General features: G+C 42.5%; 1 protein-coding gene across 1 annotated transcript in view; it reads right to left on the minus strand.

Annotated features, from left to right (window-relative positions):
- wnk2 (WNK lysine deficient protein kinase 2) overlaps positions 1-13414 on the minus strand; it is an 89697-nt gene that overhangs the window by 17029 nt on the left and 59254 nt on the right. The window contains 4 exon segments of the mRNA XM_034166479.1: positions 5706-5822; positions 5915-6077; positions 6197-6243; positions 9795-10481. Coding sequence (XP_034022370.1) covers positions 5706-5822; positions 5915-6077; positions 6197-6243; positions 9795-10481 — 1014 coding nt within the window.

Here is a 13414-nt window from a genome sequence, read left to right on the forward strand (position 1 = left end):
GGTCTTGTTAGGAGAGACGGCATCCATCCCACTTTGGATGGAGCAGCTCTCATTTCTAGAAATCTGGCCAATTTTATTAAACCCTTCAAACCGTGACTATCCAGGGTTGGGACCAGGAAGCAGAGTTGTAGTCTTACACACCTCTCTGCAGCTTCTCTCCCCCTGCCATTCCCCCAATACCCCATCCCCGTAGAGACGGTGCCTGCTCCCAGACCACCAACAACCAGTAAAAATCTATTTAAGCATAAAAATTCAAAAAGAAAAAAATAATATAGCACCTTCAACTGCACCACAGACTAAAACAGTTAAATGTGGTCTATTAAACATTAGGTCTCTCTCTTCTAAGTCCCTGTTAGTAAATGATATAATAATGATCAACATATTGATTTATTCTGCCTTACAGAACCTGGTTACAGCAAGGATGAATATGTTAGTTTAAATGAGTCAACACCCCCGAGTCACACTAACTGTGAGAATGCTCGTAGCACGGGTCGAGGGGGAGGATTAGCAGCAATCTTCCACTCCAGCTTATTAATTAATCAAAAACGCAGACAGAGCTTTAATTCATTTGAAATCTTGACTCTTAGTCTTGTCCATCCAAATTGGAAGTCCAAAAACCAGTTTTATTTGTTGTTATCTATCGTCCACCTGGTCATTACTGTGAGTTCTCTGTGAATTTTTCAGACCTTTTTGTCTGACTAGTGCTTAGCTCAGATAAGATAATTATAGTGGGCGATTTTAACATCCACATAGATGCTGAGAATGACAGCCTCAACACTGCATTTAATCTATTATTAGACTCAATTGGCTTCGCTCAAAATGTAAATGAGTCCACCCACCACTTTGACCATACTTTAGATCTTGTTCTGACTTATGGTATGGAAAGTGAAGACTTAACAGTATTCCCTGAAAACCCCCTTCTGTCTGATCATTTCTTACTAACATTTACATTTACTTTAATGGACTACCCAGCAGTGGGGAATAAGTTTCATTACAGTAGAAGTCTTTCAGAAAGCACTGTAACTAGGTTTAAGGATATGATTCCTTCTTTGTTATGTTCTCCAATGCCATATACCAACCCAGTGCAGAGTAGCTACCTAAACTCTGTGAGTGAGATAGATTATCTTGTCAATAGTTTTACATCCTCATTGAGCACAATTTTGGATGCTGTAGCTCCTCTGAAAAAGAGAGCCTTAAATCAGAAGTGCCTGACTCCGTGGTATAACTCACAAACTCGCAGCTTAAAGCAGATAACCCGTAAGTTGGAGAGGAAATGGCGTCTCACTAATTTAGAAGATCTTCACTTAGCCTGGAAAACGAGTCTGTTGCTCTATAAAAAAGCCCTCCGTAAAGCTAGGACATTTTACTACTCATCACTAATTGAAGAAAATAAGAACCCAGGTTTCTTTTCAGCACTGTAGCCAGGCTGACAAAGAGTCAGAGCTCTATTGAGCCGAATATTCCTTTAACTTTAACTAATAATTACTTCATGACTTTCTTTGCTAATAAAATTTTAACTATTAGAAAAAATTACTCATAACCATCCCAAAGACATATCGTTATCTTTGGCTGCTTTCAGTGATGCCGGTATTTGGTTAGACTCTTTCTCTCCGATTGTCTGAGTTATTTTCATTAGTTACTTCATCCAAACCATCAACATGTCTATTAGACCCCATTCCTACCAGGCTGCTCAAGGAAGCCCTACCATTATTTAATGCTTCGATCTTAAATATCAATCTATCTTTATTAGTGGCTATGTACACAGGCTTTTAAGGTGGCAGTAATTAAACCATTACTTAAAAAGCCATCACTTGACCCAGCTATCTTAGCTAATTCTATTATAATTGTAGAAGAGTTTCAGTCAGGTTTTAGAATTCATCATAGTACAGAAACAGCATTAGCGAAGGTTACAAATGATCTTCTTATGGCCTCAGACAATGGACTCATCTCTGTGCTTGTCCTGTTAGACCTCATTGCTGCTTTTGATACTGTTGACCATAAAATTTTATTATAGAGATTAGAGCATGCCATAGGTATTAAAGGCACTGCGCTGTGGTGGTTTGAATCATATTTATCTAATAGATTACAATTTGTTCATGTATATGGGGAGTCTTCTTCACAGACTAAAGTTAATTATGGAGTTCCACAAGGTTCTGTGCTAGGACCAATTTTATTCACTTTATACATGCTTCCATTAGGCAGTATTATTAGAAAGCATTGTTTACATTTTCACTGTTACGCAGATGATACCCAGCTCTATCTATCCATGAAGCCAGAGGACACACACCAATTAGTTAAACTGCAGGAATGTCTTACAAACATAAAGACATGGATGACCTCTAATTTCCTGCTTTTAAATTCAGATAAAACTGAAGTTATTGTACTTGGCCCCACAAATCTTAGAAACATGGTGTCTAACCAGATCCTTACTCTGGATGGCATTACCCTGAACCTCTAGTAATACTGTGAGAAATCTTGGAGTCATTTTTGATCAGGTATTGTCCTTCAATGCGCATATTAAGCAAATATGTAGGATCTTACTTATAAGGTTTTGAATAATCAGGTCCCATCTTAGGGACCTCATAGTACCATATCACCCCAATAGAGCGCTTCGCTCTCAGACTGCAGGCTTACTTGTAGTTCCTAGGGTTTGTAAGAGTAGAATGGGAGGCAGAGCCTTCAGCTTTCAGGTCCTCTCCTGTGGAACCAGCTCCCAATTCAGATCAGGGAGACAGACACCCTCTCTACTTTAAGATTAGGCTTAAAACTTTCCTTTTTGCTAAAGCTTATAGTTAGGGCTGGATCAGGTGACCCTGAACCATCCCTTAGTTATGCTGCTATAGACTTAGACTGCTGGGGGGTTCCCATGATGCACTGAGTGTTTCTTTCTCTTTTTGCTCTGTATGCAACACTCTGCATTTAATCATTAGTGACTGATCTCTGCTCCCCTCCACAGCATGTCTTTTTCCTGGTTCTCTCCCTCAGCCCCAACCAGTCCCAGCAGAAGACTGCCCCTACCTGAGCCGGGTTCTGCTGAAGGTTTCTTCCTGTTAAAAGGGAGTTTTTCCTTCCCACTGTCGCCAAGTGCTTGCTCACAGGGGGTCGTTTTGACCGTTGGGGTTTTTCCGTAATTATTGTATGGCCTTACAATATAAAGCACCTTGGGGCAACTGTTTGTTGTGATTTGGCGCTATATAAATAAAATTGATTTGATTTGACTGCTTTTTTGCATTTGCGCAATATCTCTAAAATTAGAAAGGTCTTGTCTCAGAGTGATGCTGAAAAACTAATTCATGCATTTATTTCCTCTAGGCTTGACTATTGTAATTCATTATTATCAGGTTGTCCTAAAAGTTCCCTGAAAAGCCTTCAGTTAATTCAAATGCTGCAGCTAGAGTACTGACAGGGACTAGAAGGAGAGAGCATATTTCACCCATATGGCCTCTCTCATTGGCTTCCTGTTAATTCTAGAATAGAATTTAAAATTCTTCTTCTTACTTATAAGGTTTTGAATAATCAGGTCCCATCTTATCTTAGGGACCTCATAGTACCATATCACCCCAATAGAGCACTTCGCTGTCAGACTGCAGGCTTACTTGTAGTTCTTAGGGTTTTTAAAGTAGAATGGGAGGCAGAGCCTTCAGCTTTCAGGCTCCTCTCCTGTGGAATCAGCTCCCAATTCAGATCAGGGAGACAGACACCCTCTCTACTTTTAAGATTAGGCTTAAAACTTTCCTTTTTGCTAAAGCTTATAGTTAGGGCTGGATCAGGTGACCCTGAACCACCCTTAGTTATGATGCACTGAGTGTTTCTTTCTCTTTTTGCTCTGTATGCAACACTCTGCATTTAATCATTAGTGATTGATCTCTGCTCTCTTCCACAGCATGTCTTTTTCCTGATTCTCTCCCTCAGCCCCAACCAGTCCCAGCAGAAGACTGCCCCTCCCTGAGCCTGGTTCTGCTGGAGGTTTCTTCCTGTTAAAAGGGAGTTTTTCCTTCCCACTGTCGCCAAGTGCTTGCTCACAGGGGGTCGTTTTGACCGTTGGGGTTTTTCTGTAATTATTGTATGGCTTTTACCTTACAATATAAAGCGCCTTGGGGCAACTGTTTGTTGTGATTTGGCGCTATATAAATAAAATTGATTTGATATACAGTTAATAATATAATCAGAAGATTCAGAGAATCTGGAGAACTTTCTACATGTAAGCGGCAAAGCCGAAAACCAACATTGAATGCCCATCACCTTCAATCCCTCAGGTGGCACTGCATTAAAAACCAGCATAATTGTGTAAAGGATCTTACCGCGTGGGCTCAGGAACACAACACAGTTTATTGCTACATCTACAAGTGCAAGTTAAAACTGATACAAAGTGAACGTCAGACATCAACAACATCCAGAAACACTGCAGCCTTCTCTGGGCCCGAGCTCATTTGAAATGGACATATGCAAAGTGGAAAAGTGTGCTGTCTTCTGATGAGTCCACGTTTCAATTGTTTTGGAAATCATGGACGTTGTGTCCTCCAGACAAAAGAGGAAAAGACCATCCAGATTGTTACCAGCACAAAGTTCAAAAGCCATCATCTCTGATGGTATGGGGGTGTGTTATTGCCCATGACATGGGCAACTTACACATCTGTGATGGCACTATCAATGCTGAAAGGTACATCCAGGTTTTGGAGCAGCACATGCTGCCATCCAAGCAACGTCTTTTTCAGGGACGTTCCTGCTTATGTCAGCAAGACAATGCCAAGCCACATTCTGCACAAGTAACAACAGCGTGGCTTCTTTGTAAAAGAGTGCTGGTACCAGACTGGCCTGCCTGCAGTCCAGACCTGTCGCCCGTTGAAAATATGTGGCGTATAATGAAGTGCAAAATACGACAACGGAGACCCCGGACTGTTGAACAACTGAAGTCGTACATCAAGCAAGAATGGGAAAGAATTCCACCTACAAAGTTTCAACAATTAGTGTCCTCAGTTCCCAAACGCTTATTGAGTGTTGTTAGAAGGAAAGGTAATGTAACACAGTGGTAAACATACCAGTGTCTCAGCTTTTTTGAAATGTGTTGCAGGCATCCATTTCAAAATTAGCAAATATTTGCACAAAAACAAATTTTATTAGTTTGAACATTAAAGAGCTTGTCTTTGTGGTGAATTCAATTGAATAAAGGTTGAAGAGGATTTGCAAATCATTGTATTGTTTTTATTTACATGTTACACAACATCCCAACTTCACTGGAATTGGGGTTGTACAACGTTTATCACAAAGAAGGCAAGGGAACAGAAATCTTCATCCTCACCAAAGTGAAAATATAAAGGGAAATGCTGAACATATTGCAATCTGTAACCTCACCACTAGATGGCACTAAATCCTACACACTGTAATTACCCAAGGCCAAAATATGGCCATCGGGTATTGCAAAGACTCTGCATCCGTCTTTCCATTTGCCTCTCCATCCATCCATCCGTTCATCCATCTGTCTGTGCTCAGCATAAGTCCAGTCCTAGGACTGGTAGGGTCTTCAAATTCACAGGGAGCATTCTTGGGACACAGACTTTGGACAAGTTGACCTTGACCTATTGCAAGGGGTCAAAAGATCACATTCTTTCTACACACTCTTTCAATGACTACATGCTTATATGGCTGAGTGTATTTTATCATTGCGTTATATTTTTAAGATTGTAAAATTTAAGATGTGACTTAACCATATAGGTGGCGATTTCTTCAGGAGCATCTCCATCCAGATCAAATTTAAATGTCACCATTTTGTGGTTGTGAGTCTCCAGCTGGCATTCAACCATTTTATCACCTGTATTGCAAACCTGTAGGGGCAGGGGTGTGGAAGTGGTTGCATAAAAATACCTTTCAATCACAAATAGTAACACTGGAAACACTGGAATAAATTCTGACTTACATTGAGCATGCTCAGTTTGGGTTTGCTTGTCTTTTCTTGTCGAGACCGCATCCGGGCAGACTTGCGATGGTGTTTCCTGGGTTTTCCATCCCCTTTCCCCACACCAGCCAAACTGTCATAGCCGTCACTTGTTTCCTTACCCGATGCAACATCAGAGTTGACACTACAATGTAAATATTAGAAACACCATGTTTATTGTTTAATGATGCTGGGTTTAATTGCTAAAACAATTAGAAAACTCAATTTCATATGTTGAAATTGTGGTGTAAACTGGATACACACCTGTCATAGGCAGAGCTGTGTAATGGTCCTGTTTTTTCATGGACATCCTGAGACAAGATTAACAGTTACGTGTAAATGGTTAGGATCACTGCTAGACTCTGAGACACTGGCATTAAAATGAGTATTATGTCTGTGTGCATGTTTGTAACTTCCAAAAGGTTATCTGTGGAAGCGGTGTGGATAACGCAGTCTACATGAATATAGAAGGCATTGTACAGCAGTGGCAAGACAGATTTTGTAGAGACATAAAAGAACCTGTGTTCATTCATTTTCTATACCAACTTACTATAGTCTCACGGCAAGTTGTGATTCAGCAGCATGAAATATACATTAATCTATTGGTTTGTGATATTGTGACGAAAAGCGTCTCATTTTCATCACGGCAGCACAAATTCATTCTAATTCATTCAATGATGGCTGCACGAAATTAAAAGTGAAGCGGGGGAGTCTGGGTGGCTATGGTTAGGGTTGGGGAAAGGAGTAGGGTTAGTAATAATGAGTTAAAAAAAAAAACGTCACGAAAATTTGACTCATTTTGTGAGGGGAGCACAAAAAAAAAACAACAAAAAAAAAAAAACGTGAGACTGGGCTGCTATGGATGTGGAAGGAAGCCGGCGCACCCGGAGGGAACCCACGTAAACACGGGAAGAACATACAAACTACACACAGAAAGGCCCCATGTGGGAAGTGATCCCACAACCTTCTTACTGTGAGACAACAATCAATCAATGAATCAATCAATTTTTTTATATAGCGCCAAATCACAACAAACAGTTGCCCCAAGGCGCTTTATATTGTAAGGCAAGGCCATACAATAATTATGTAAAACCCCAACGGTCAAAACGACCCCCTGTGAGCAAGCACTTGGCTACAGTGGGAAGGAAAAAACTCCCTTTTAACAGGAAGAAACCTCCAGCAGAACCAGGCTCAGGGAGGGGCAGTCTTCTGCTGGGACTGGTTGGGGCTGAGGGAGAGAACCAGGAAAAAGACATGCTGTGGAGGGGGGCAGAGATCGATCACTAATGATTAAATGCAGAGTGGTGCATACAGAGCAAAAAGAGAAAGAAACAGTGCATCATGGGAACCCCCCAGCAGTCTACGTCTATAGCAGCATAACTAAGGGATGGTTCAGGGTCACCTGATCCAGCCCTAACTATAAGCTTTAGCAAAAAGGAAAGTTTTAAGCCTAATCTTAAAAGTAGAGAGGGTGTCTGTCTCCCTGATCTGAATTGGGAGCTGGTTCCACAGGAGAGGAGCCTGAAAGCTGAAGTGTTAACCATTAACAACCCTATTCCACATTGCGCTGTTCCTTCCCATTTCATCCTGAATAGCAAATCGGGGTACATTTTGAAGCATTACATTAACTTCTTGATCCATCTTCTGTCAATCTTGAACAAACTTGGTATACACAGCAGTTACAACCATCATTTACGGCAGTTTCAATCAAGGTGAAATTTTCGAGCTGTTCAAAAATTTCATCCCGATTCACCAAATCGGCATCACTGCGCAGTCACTTCCAGGTGTTCGTAGTCTTTACAGCTTTAATCATGTTCAAACGTCTTTAAATGGGGTACTCTTAGTGAGTCAGGGTAAAGATTCAAAGCAAACACAGCATTTATTGCAGTTTTGGCTGAGAACGCAGCCGTGCATAGCTTTACTTTTGTTTTCAATCAGGTTGCCAGGTCTGCACTTTAGAAGCCAGCCTGATATGAGGCACGCCGGAGTAAGGACATCCTGTTTTTACACTTTTTATGGATCGTATGGGATCGTAATAGAACGCCATCATGTGGAATACGGGGTGTAAGCTACCGTGGTGCCCAAAGAACCAGTGTGGCTCAAAGAAACAGACAGATACCAGAGGCTCTTCACTGGACATTTCTTTTGTTTCATTTATCTTAATAAACCTTGACGTGTGTCACACTGTTCATTTGTCCATGAAAATGTGAATCATGACAGTGAACAATTTCAGTGTCGAACAGACTGCTGTTACATTCTGAGTGCGCATGCGCAGCGGTGTGTAAATGTCGCAGGACTAAGCATGAACTCCCAAGTCTGTTGCCAACGTCGGGGCAAAGCATTAATTGCATATTCATCCAAAACATGTCCAAGGAGCAGCTCTCCTTGCCAGCTAAGGAGGACCTTTTTTTGTTGTTGGTAGACTGTTAATGAGATTTATTTTCGTCGCAAGCAGAAAGCTAAATGACAGATTGCTGTGAATACTGATCGTGAATAAATGGAACACTATGATGCTAATAAAAGCTTTTTCAGCTTTTAAAATAAGTAATTTTTTTCCTTTTTGTCTGTCAGGACAAAGCGACAGCAGAGAGGGAAATGCACCCAGAGCATCTTATTACACAGAGGGACTTCTTCAAAAATGCTGTATTTATTCACAGACAGTTTCCACAATAAGGAATTAAAGTATTTCCAGAACAAGAACATCTTACTTGGACACCAGTGTGTCTGTGATGATGGATCAGGATGAAAGAAACCAATAACAGGTCACATTCAACGATTTTATTGACTCTGCGTGCACAGGTCTTCTTCACATGAGGCAAACATCCATTTTTGTTCATTAAAAAGAATGAAAATCCAGGATCTAACTGCTTTCTTCCTGTTTGCCTGTATTTGTTTCAGATGTAAAGAACAGGTTTGACAGAAACATTAAAAGGTCTATCGGGTTTGATTCAGGTTTGGACAGGAATATAAGGCTTGAACGAAACTTTAATGCCCCCCGGATCCAAGTCTGAAGGCCCTGTTATATGGACACTTTGATTTACGAGAAATTCAGAAGTTGTCTGAGAGCTGCTGGGGACAGACAAAGACAAGCTGAGTCACCCCGAGGACCTCCAAATGCAAGGACAAAGTCTGAGAGGTCAGGTAAAGTTCACCTGCCTGCAGTGCAGTGCACCTTTTACTGTTTCTAAACACCTGAAAAATATTGAGTTGTGGGGGGGTTAAATGATGACTGGAGCAGTACCCTTGAATGTTTTTGATGAATGAATCTAACGTTGCATTTTTATGACATTGTGCAATCTCCCTGAGAACAATGAAAAGTCTGCTGTATTTCTGGCTTTCCTCCCAAACACAGCTATCATTTGTGCAAAGCACGTTTCAATCGACATTAAATATAGTTTCAAACAAGCTGTTTTTATTGCTGTAATATTGAACAATGTCAAAAAAAATTACAGCTGACAGTGGAAATGTTTTCTATTGAACACTGTCTTATTGTTCTGATTGTCACATCTGGGACACGTTGAAGTGACTTTATCCAACTTTCTTTGGGCAAGTTATGGAAATTAGTCACAGTGTTATCCATAGATTCAGTCATGTCTGTGTATTTACACAAAGGACGCATTTCCACATTAAAGGGTGCTGCACCCCACAACATTCTACATGAGGAACTTGCGGAGTATTCGGTATGCATGCGCCAAAGAATGTAACAATGGTCTATTTTTAACATGATTAAATTTTTTTACTTTGGCACCCCCCAGTGGTAGAATCAAAACAAAGCATGTATTCATGTATTTTGAGCGTATCATCAGTAAACATTACTTTTTTAAGAATGTGCTGTGCAGATCAGTATTGCACTAAAACTTACCTCTATACAAGTCTCTGGTTGAAGTATGCTAGATGCAGTTTCTAGGGTTTGTTGATCTGCGGCCAGGCTGGCCTCCTCAGGTACAGGTACAGTTGTCTGGGTGCCAGCAGACTGAAGAAGTGGAGCTGGGACTGAAGCTATAGCATGAGGTGGAGGGAGAGCAGGGCCGGTACTTTGTACTGCAGCATGTATGACAGGGGCCAAGACTAAACCTGGGACTGATGGCTGTGGTCTACCAACTGCTGTAGATGTTTCTAAATTGGTAGGTGAACCTTTGGGTGATTCGAAAGAGGGCCCCAATACAGGAACTGGTGTGTTTATTGTGAACTGAGCTTGAACTTGAGCTGATTCTGGAGTGACCACTGCAGTTGGAGCTTGATCTGAGACTGAACTCGGAGTTGTAACAAGATTTGAAGCTAGAGTTTGAGACATTGCTGCAACTTGAGTCAGCAGCTGCACTGGCGCATGGTCTTGTGTCGGGGCCATGGTGACACTGTGTGCTGGAGCTTGAGTTTCAACTTGGACTGGAACTGGAATTTTAGCAGCAGCAGCTTGCTCCACAGTTGTAGCAGTTTCTGTATCCATCCCATTTCCCCATATAGAAGGCTCAACACCAGGAAGGATGGGTTGGACTGGGTCCAAAATCTGAACATCTCCCAGATTTCCCTGGGGAACAGCTGTCTGTATCTGCAAAGAAATAAGGCACATTTGTAGCAGATAAGCCTCACTTCTAGACCAGCAAACTGAATTGTCTGCAACTCAATTTTGTGCACCAAACCAACAGTGCCACCTCAGCAAAGCAGATTTTCCCATGACCCAACAAACACAGTGAGAACTGAGCCAATTATCCACGTGGACAAGCTTCTCGGCTAGTTCTTGCTCGGGGTGGTTAGAAAGGGAGGAGGAGGTCTGTACTTGGGGCAGAGTCAAGGGATGAATGGGATGGAAGTGGCCAACATTTGGCTGAGATAATGAAGGGCAGCCCTGCTGCTGGGGAACTGCAGCAGTCACAGCCAGGTCAAGAAGGGGAATGGGGAGTACCACACTGGATATGGGTTTTGGGTGTAAACAATGATGTCTGAGGGGTGGACAGAGTTTGTATTGACACTGGAACATGTGGAGTTAGAGGTAGCGGTGGATGGTGAGCGCACTACATAGGAGGGTCACCACTGTTGTAGATAGATGACAGAGAAGCTGGTGAGAAGGAAGGGGACTTAAGGCACCTTGACACTTGCATGAATTTGATCCCTGCACTACCATGCAATTTGTTGTTCCAATGTATCCAACTTTGTCCAGTTAATAATTTCCTAGCCGATGATGCATTTGCTCTCAGAACTTGTCTGATGAAACCATTCTCTCATCGCTCCCAGAATTACAGAGAAATCATCGTGTGGTGGATAACACATTTGGAATCTTGTCTCAAAGCTAATTATTGGTACTATATATATATTGCAATGAATTGGTAAAACAGGTGCATTTTCATTCCTGCTTATGAGTTGGATAATGTATGAGGTCTGTTAGAAAAGTATCCGACCTTTTTGTTTTTTCAAAAAGCATATGGATTTGAATCACGTGTGATTGCATCAGCCAAGCTTGAACCTTCGTGCGCACGCATGAGTTTTTTCACGCCCGTCGGTTGCGTCGTTCGCCTGTGAGCAGGCTTTGTGTGAGCAGTGGTCCACCCCTCTCGTCAGATTTTTATTGCGAATAAATGTCTGAACGATTTGGAGCTTTGCTGCATCAAATTTTTCCAGAAACTGTGAGAGACCTCCAGGTGGACACCATTCGGAAAATTCAGATGGCTTCCAGGGATGATTTTATGGGGATTACACAGATTAAGGAGTGCTCCAGCCGGTTTAAAGACTGCCCACAGCTGCTGAGAGCGCGGCGCACTCCAAGCGCCGATCGACAGGCTGAAACCCCGTTGAAACAACCAGATCATTTCCAACGTGAAGGCTTTGTTGATCCGGGACGTCGTCTGACTTCCACAAAAATGGCAGAAGATGTGGACATCACCACTTTTTCGGCACATTCCACTGTTACAGGATTTTTTTTTTTTTTCTTCATGGAAAGAGAAGCGGAGGGATGCACCACGGAGCCGCTCATGGCGCGGGACAAAAGCACCTCCGTGTTGGTCTCACAGGATGGCTTTCAGATGGCTTTTCAGTCGTGTGACTATCCGAGAAATTGTGCATGAGCTGGACATGCCACAACATGTCCTGTGAGGCTTCATCACAGCATTGCTTTGCGCCATGCGGCTCCGTCCCGACGCGCGGAATTCCTCCGCTCCTCTTTCCATGACAAAAACTCCTGTAACAGTGGAATGTGCCGTTCATTTCTAAACTGGACGCTGTGTTGATCCGGGACGTCGTCTGACTTCCACAGGAATTGCGGAAGACGTGGACATCAGCACTTTTTCGGCACATTGAGACAGACGTGCGGAGGAATTCGTGTATAATTCGTGCGCGTGTATAATATCGGGGTAACGGTGGCACAATATTTGACTGTTTCGCATTTGGATGTATTACTCCATGCCCTGACCGGTGTTCTGATGAGATGTCATTCCTGTCCTACGCACAACTGCGCATGGGCATGCATGTACAATATTGTCGGGATGCAGAAGTGTCGATTTATGCGACGAGACGCACAATTTGACAGAACACCAACTGCGCATGCTGCTAGTTGTTAGCACTGTTAGCTGAGAGCGACAGAAAGTCGCATACCGATGCCGCCGCCTAAATGGGTGAATTTAAGCTACCATACAAAAGTATTTTTGTGGATTCTGTTTGTCGGGATGCAGAACTATCAATTTATGCAACGAGACGCACAATGGACAATTTTCAAGATGCCGCTAGACAGCGCCTTTGCGCATGTGTGATGACATCACAACTATCTAGTTAAGGAGACATGGTTTCTTTCAACAACAATAACTGTCAAAAAACTTTCTCGTGTGTGGTTGAAGTTGTGTGGCGGTAGGAATAGCCATTTGAAAGCTTGTATAATGATGTCAGTCGCACAAAGAAATCAAATAATAGTGAAAAGATGTTCATTGCGCCCAGAATGTTGGTATTTTGGCCGTTGAACTTTCCTAACCACGAATGTAAAGCCCCGGTCACACGACACAAACAAAGGACACCAAAGCCAAAATGAAACAAGAAATCTGGACCTATGTTGACTTTTGGAGACATGGTTTAACCGTGTCCAGCTTCGATCAGTGAGCCGCTCTGTGAGGTGTCATAACAACGGATCAGTCGGCCGTTCCGTGGGATGTCATAACAACCGGAAGTGACTATTGACCCTGCGGCCGGGCACCCATAGTCGAAGTTTGCTATTCGTCTGGCTGCTGTCTCTTTCTAGCCGTGTGAGGAGTTGAGCACTCCCTTCACACCGGGACCATACTGACGAACAGTCTCTCAAAGAAGGTCCTCAGCAGAAGTCCATCACTCTTCTGTTTTTTGGATGACAGCCAAATGGAACCCCGACGGTACGGGAATTACGGAAAGGATGAGGAACCGTAAAGACAGAAAGCAATATGGAATACAGATGACTTGAAGTTGCCATCAGGATTCGTATAGGAACGAAGCTGGACGATGGTTAAATGATGTCACTGAAAGTCAACA

The sequence above is a fragment of the Thalassophryne amazonica genome, chromosome 3 (genome assembly GCF_902500255.1).
Source record: "Thalassophryne amazonica chromosome 3, fThaAma1.1, whole genome shotgun sequence".
Lineage (NCBI taxonomy): Eukaryota > Metazoa > Chordata > Actinopteri > Batrachoidiformes > Batrachoididae > Thalassophryne > Thalassophryne amazonica.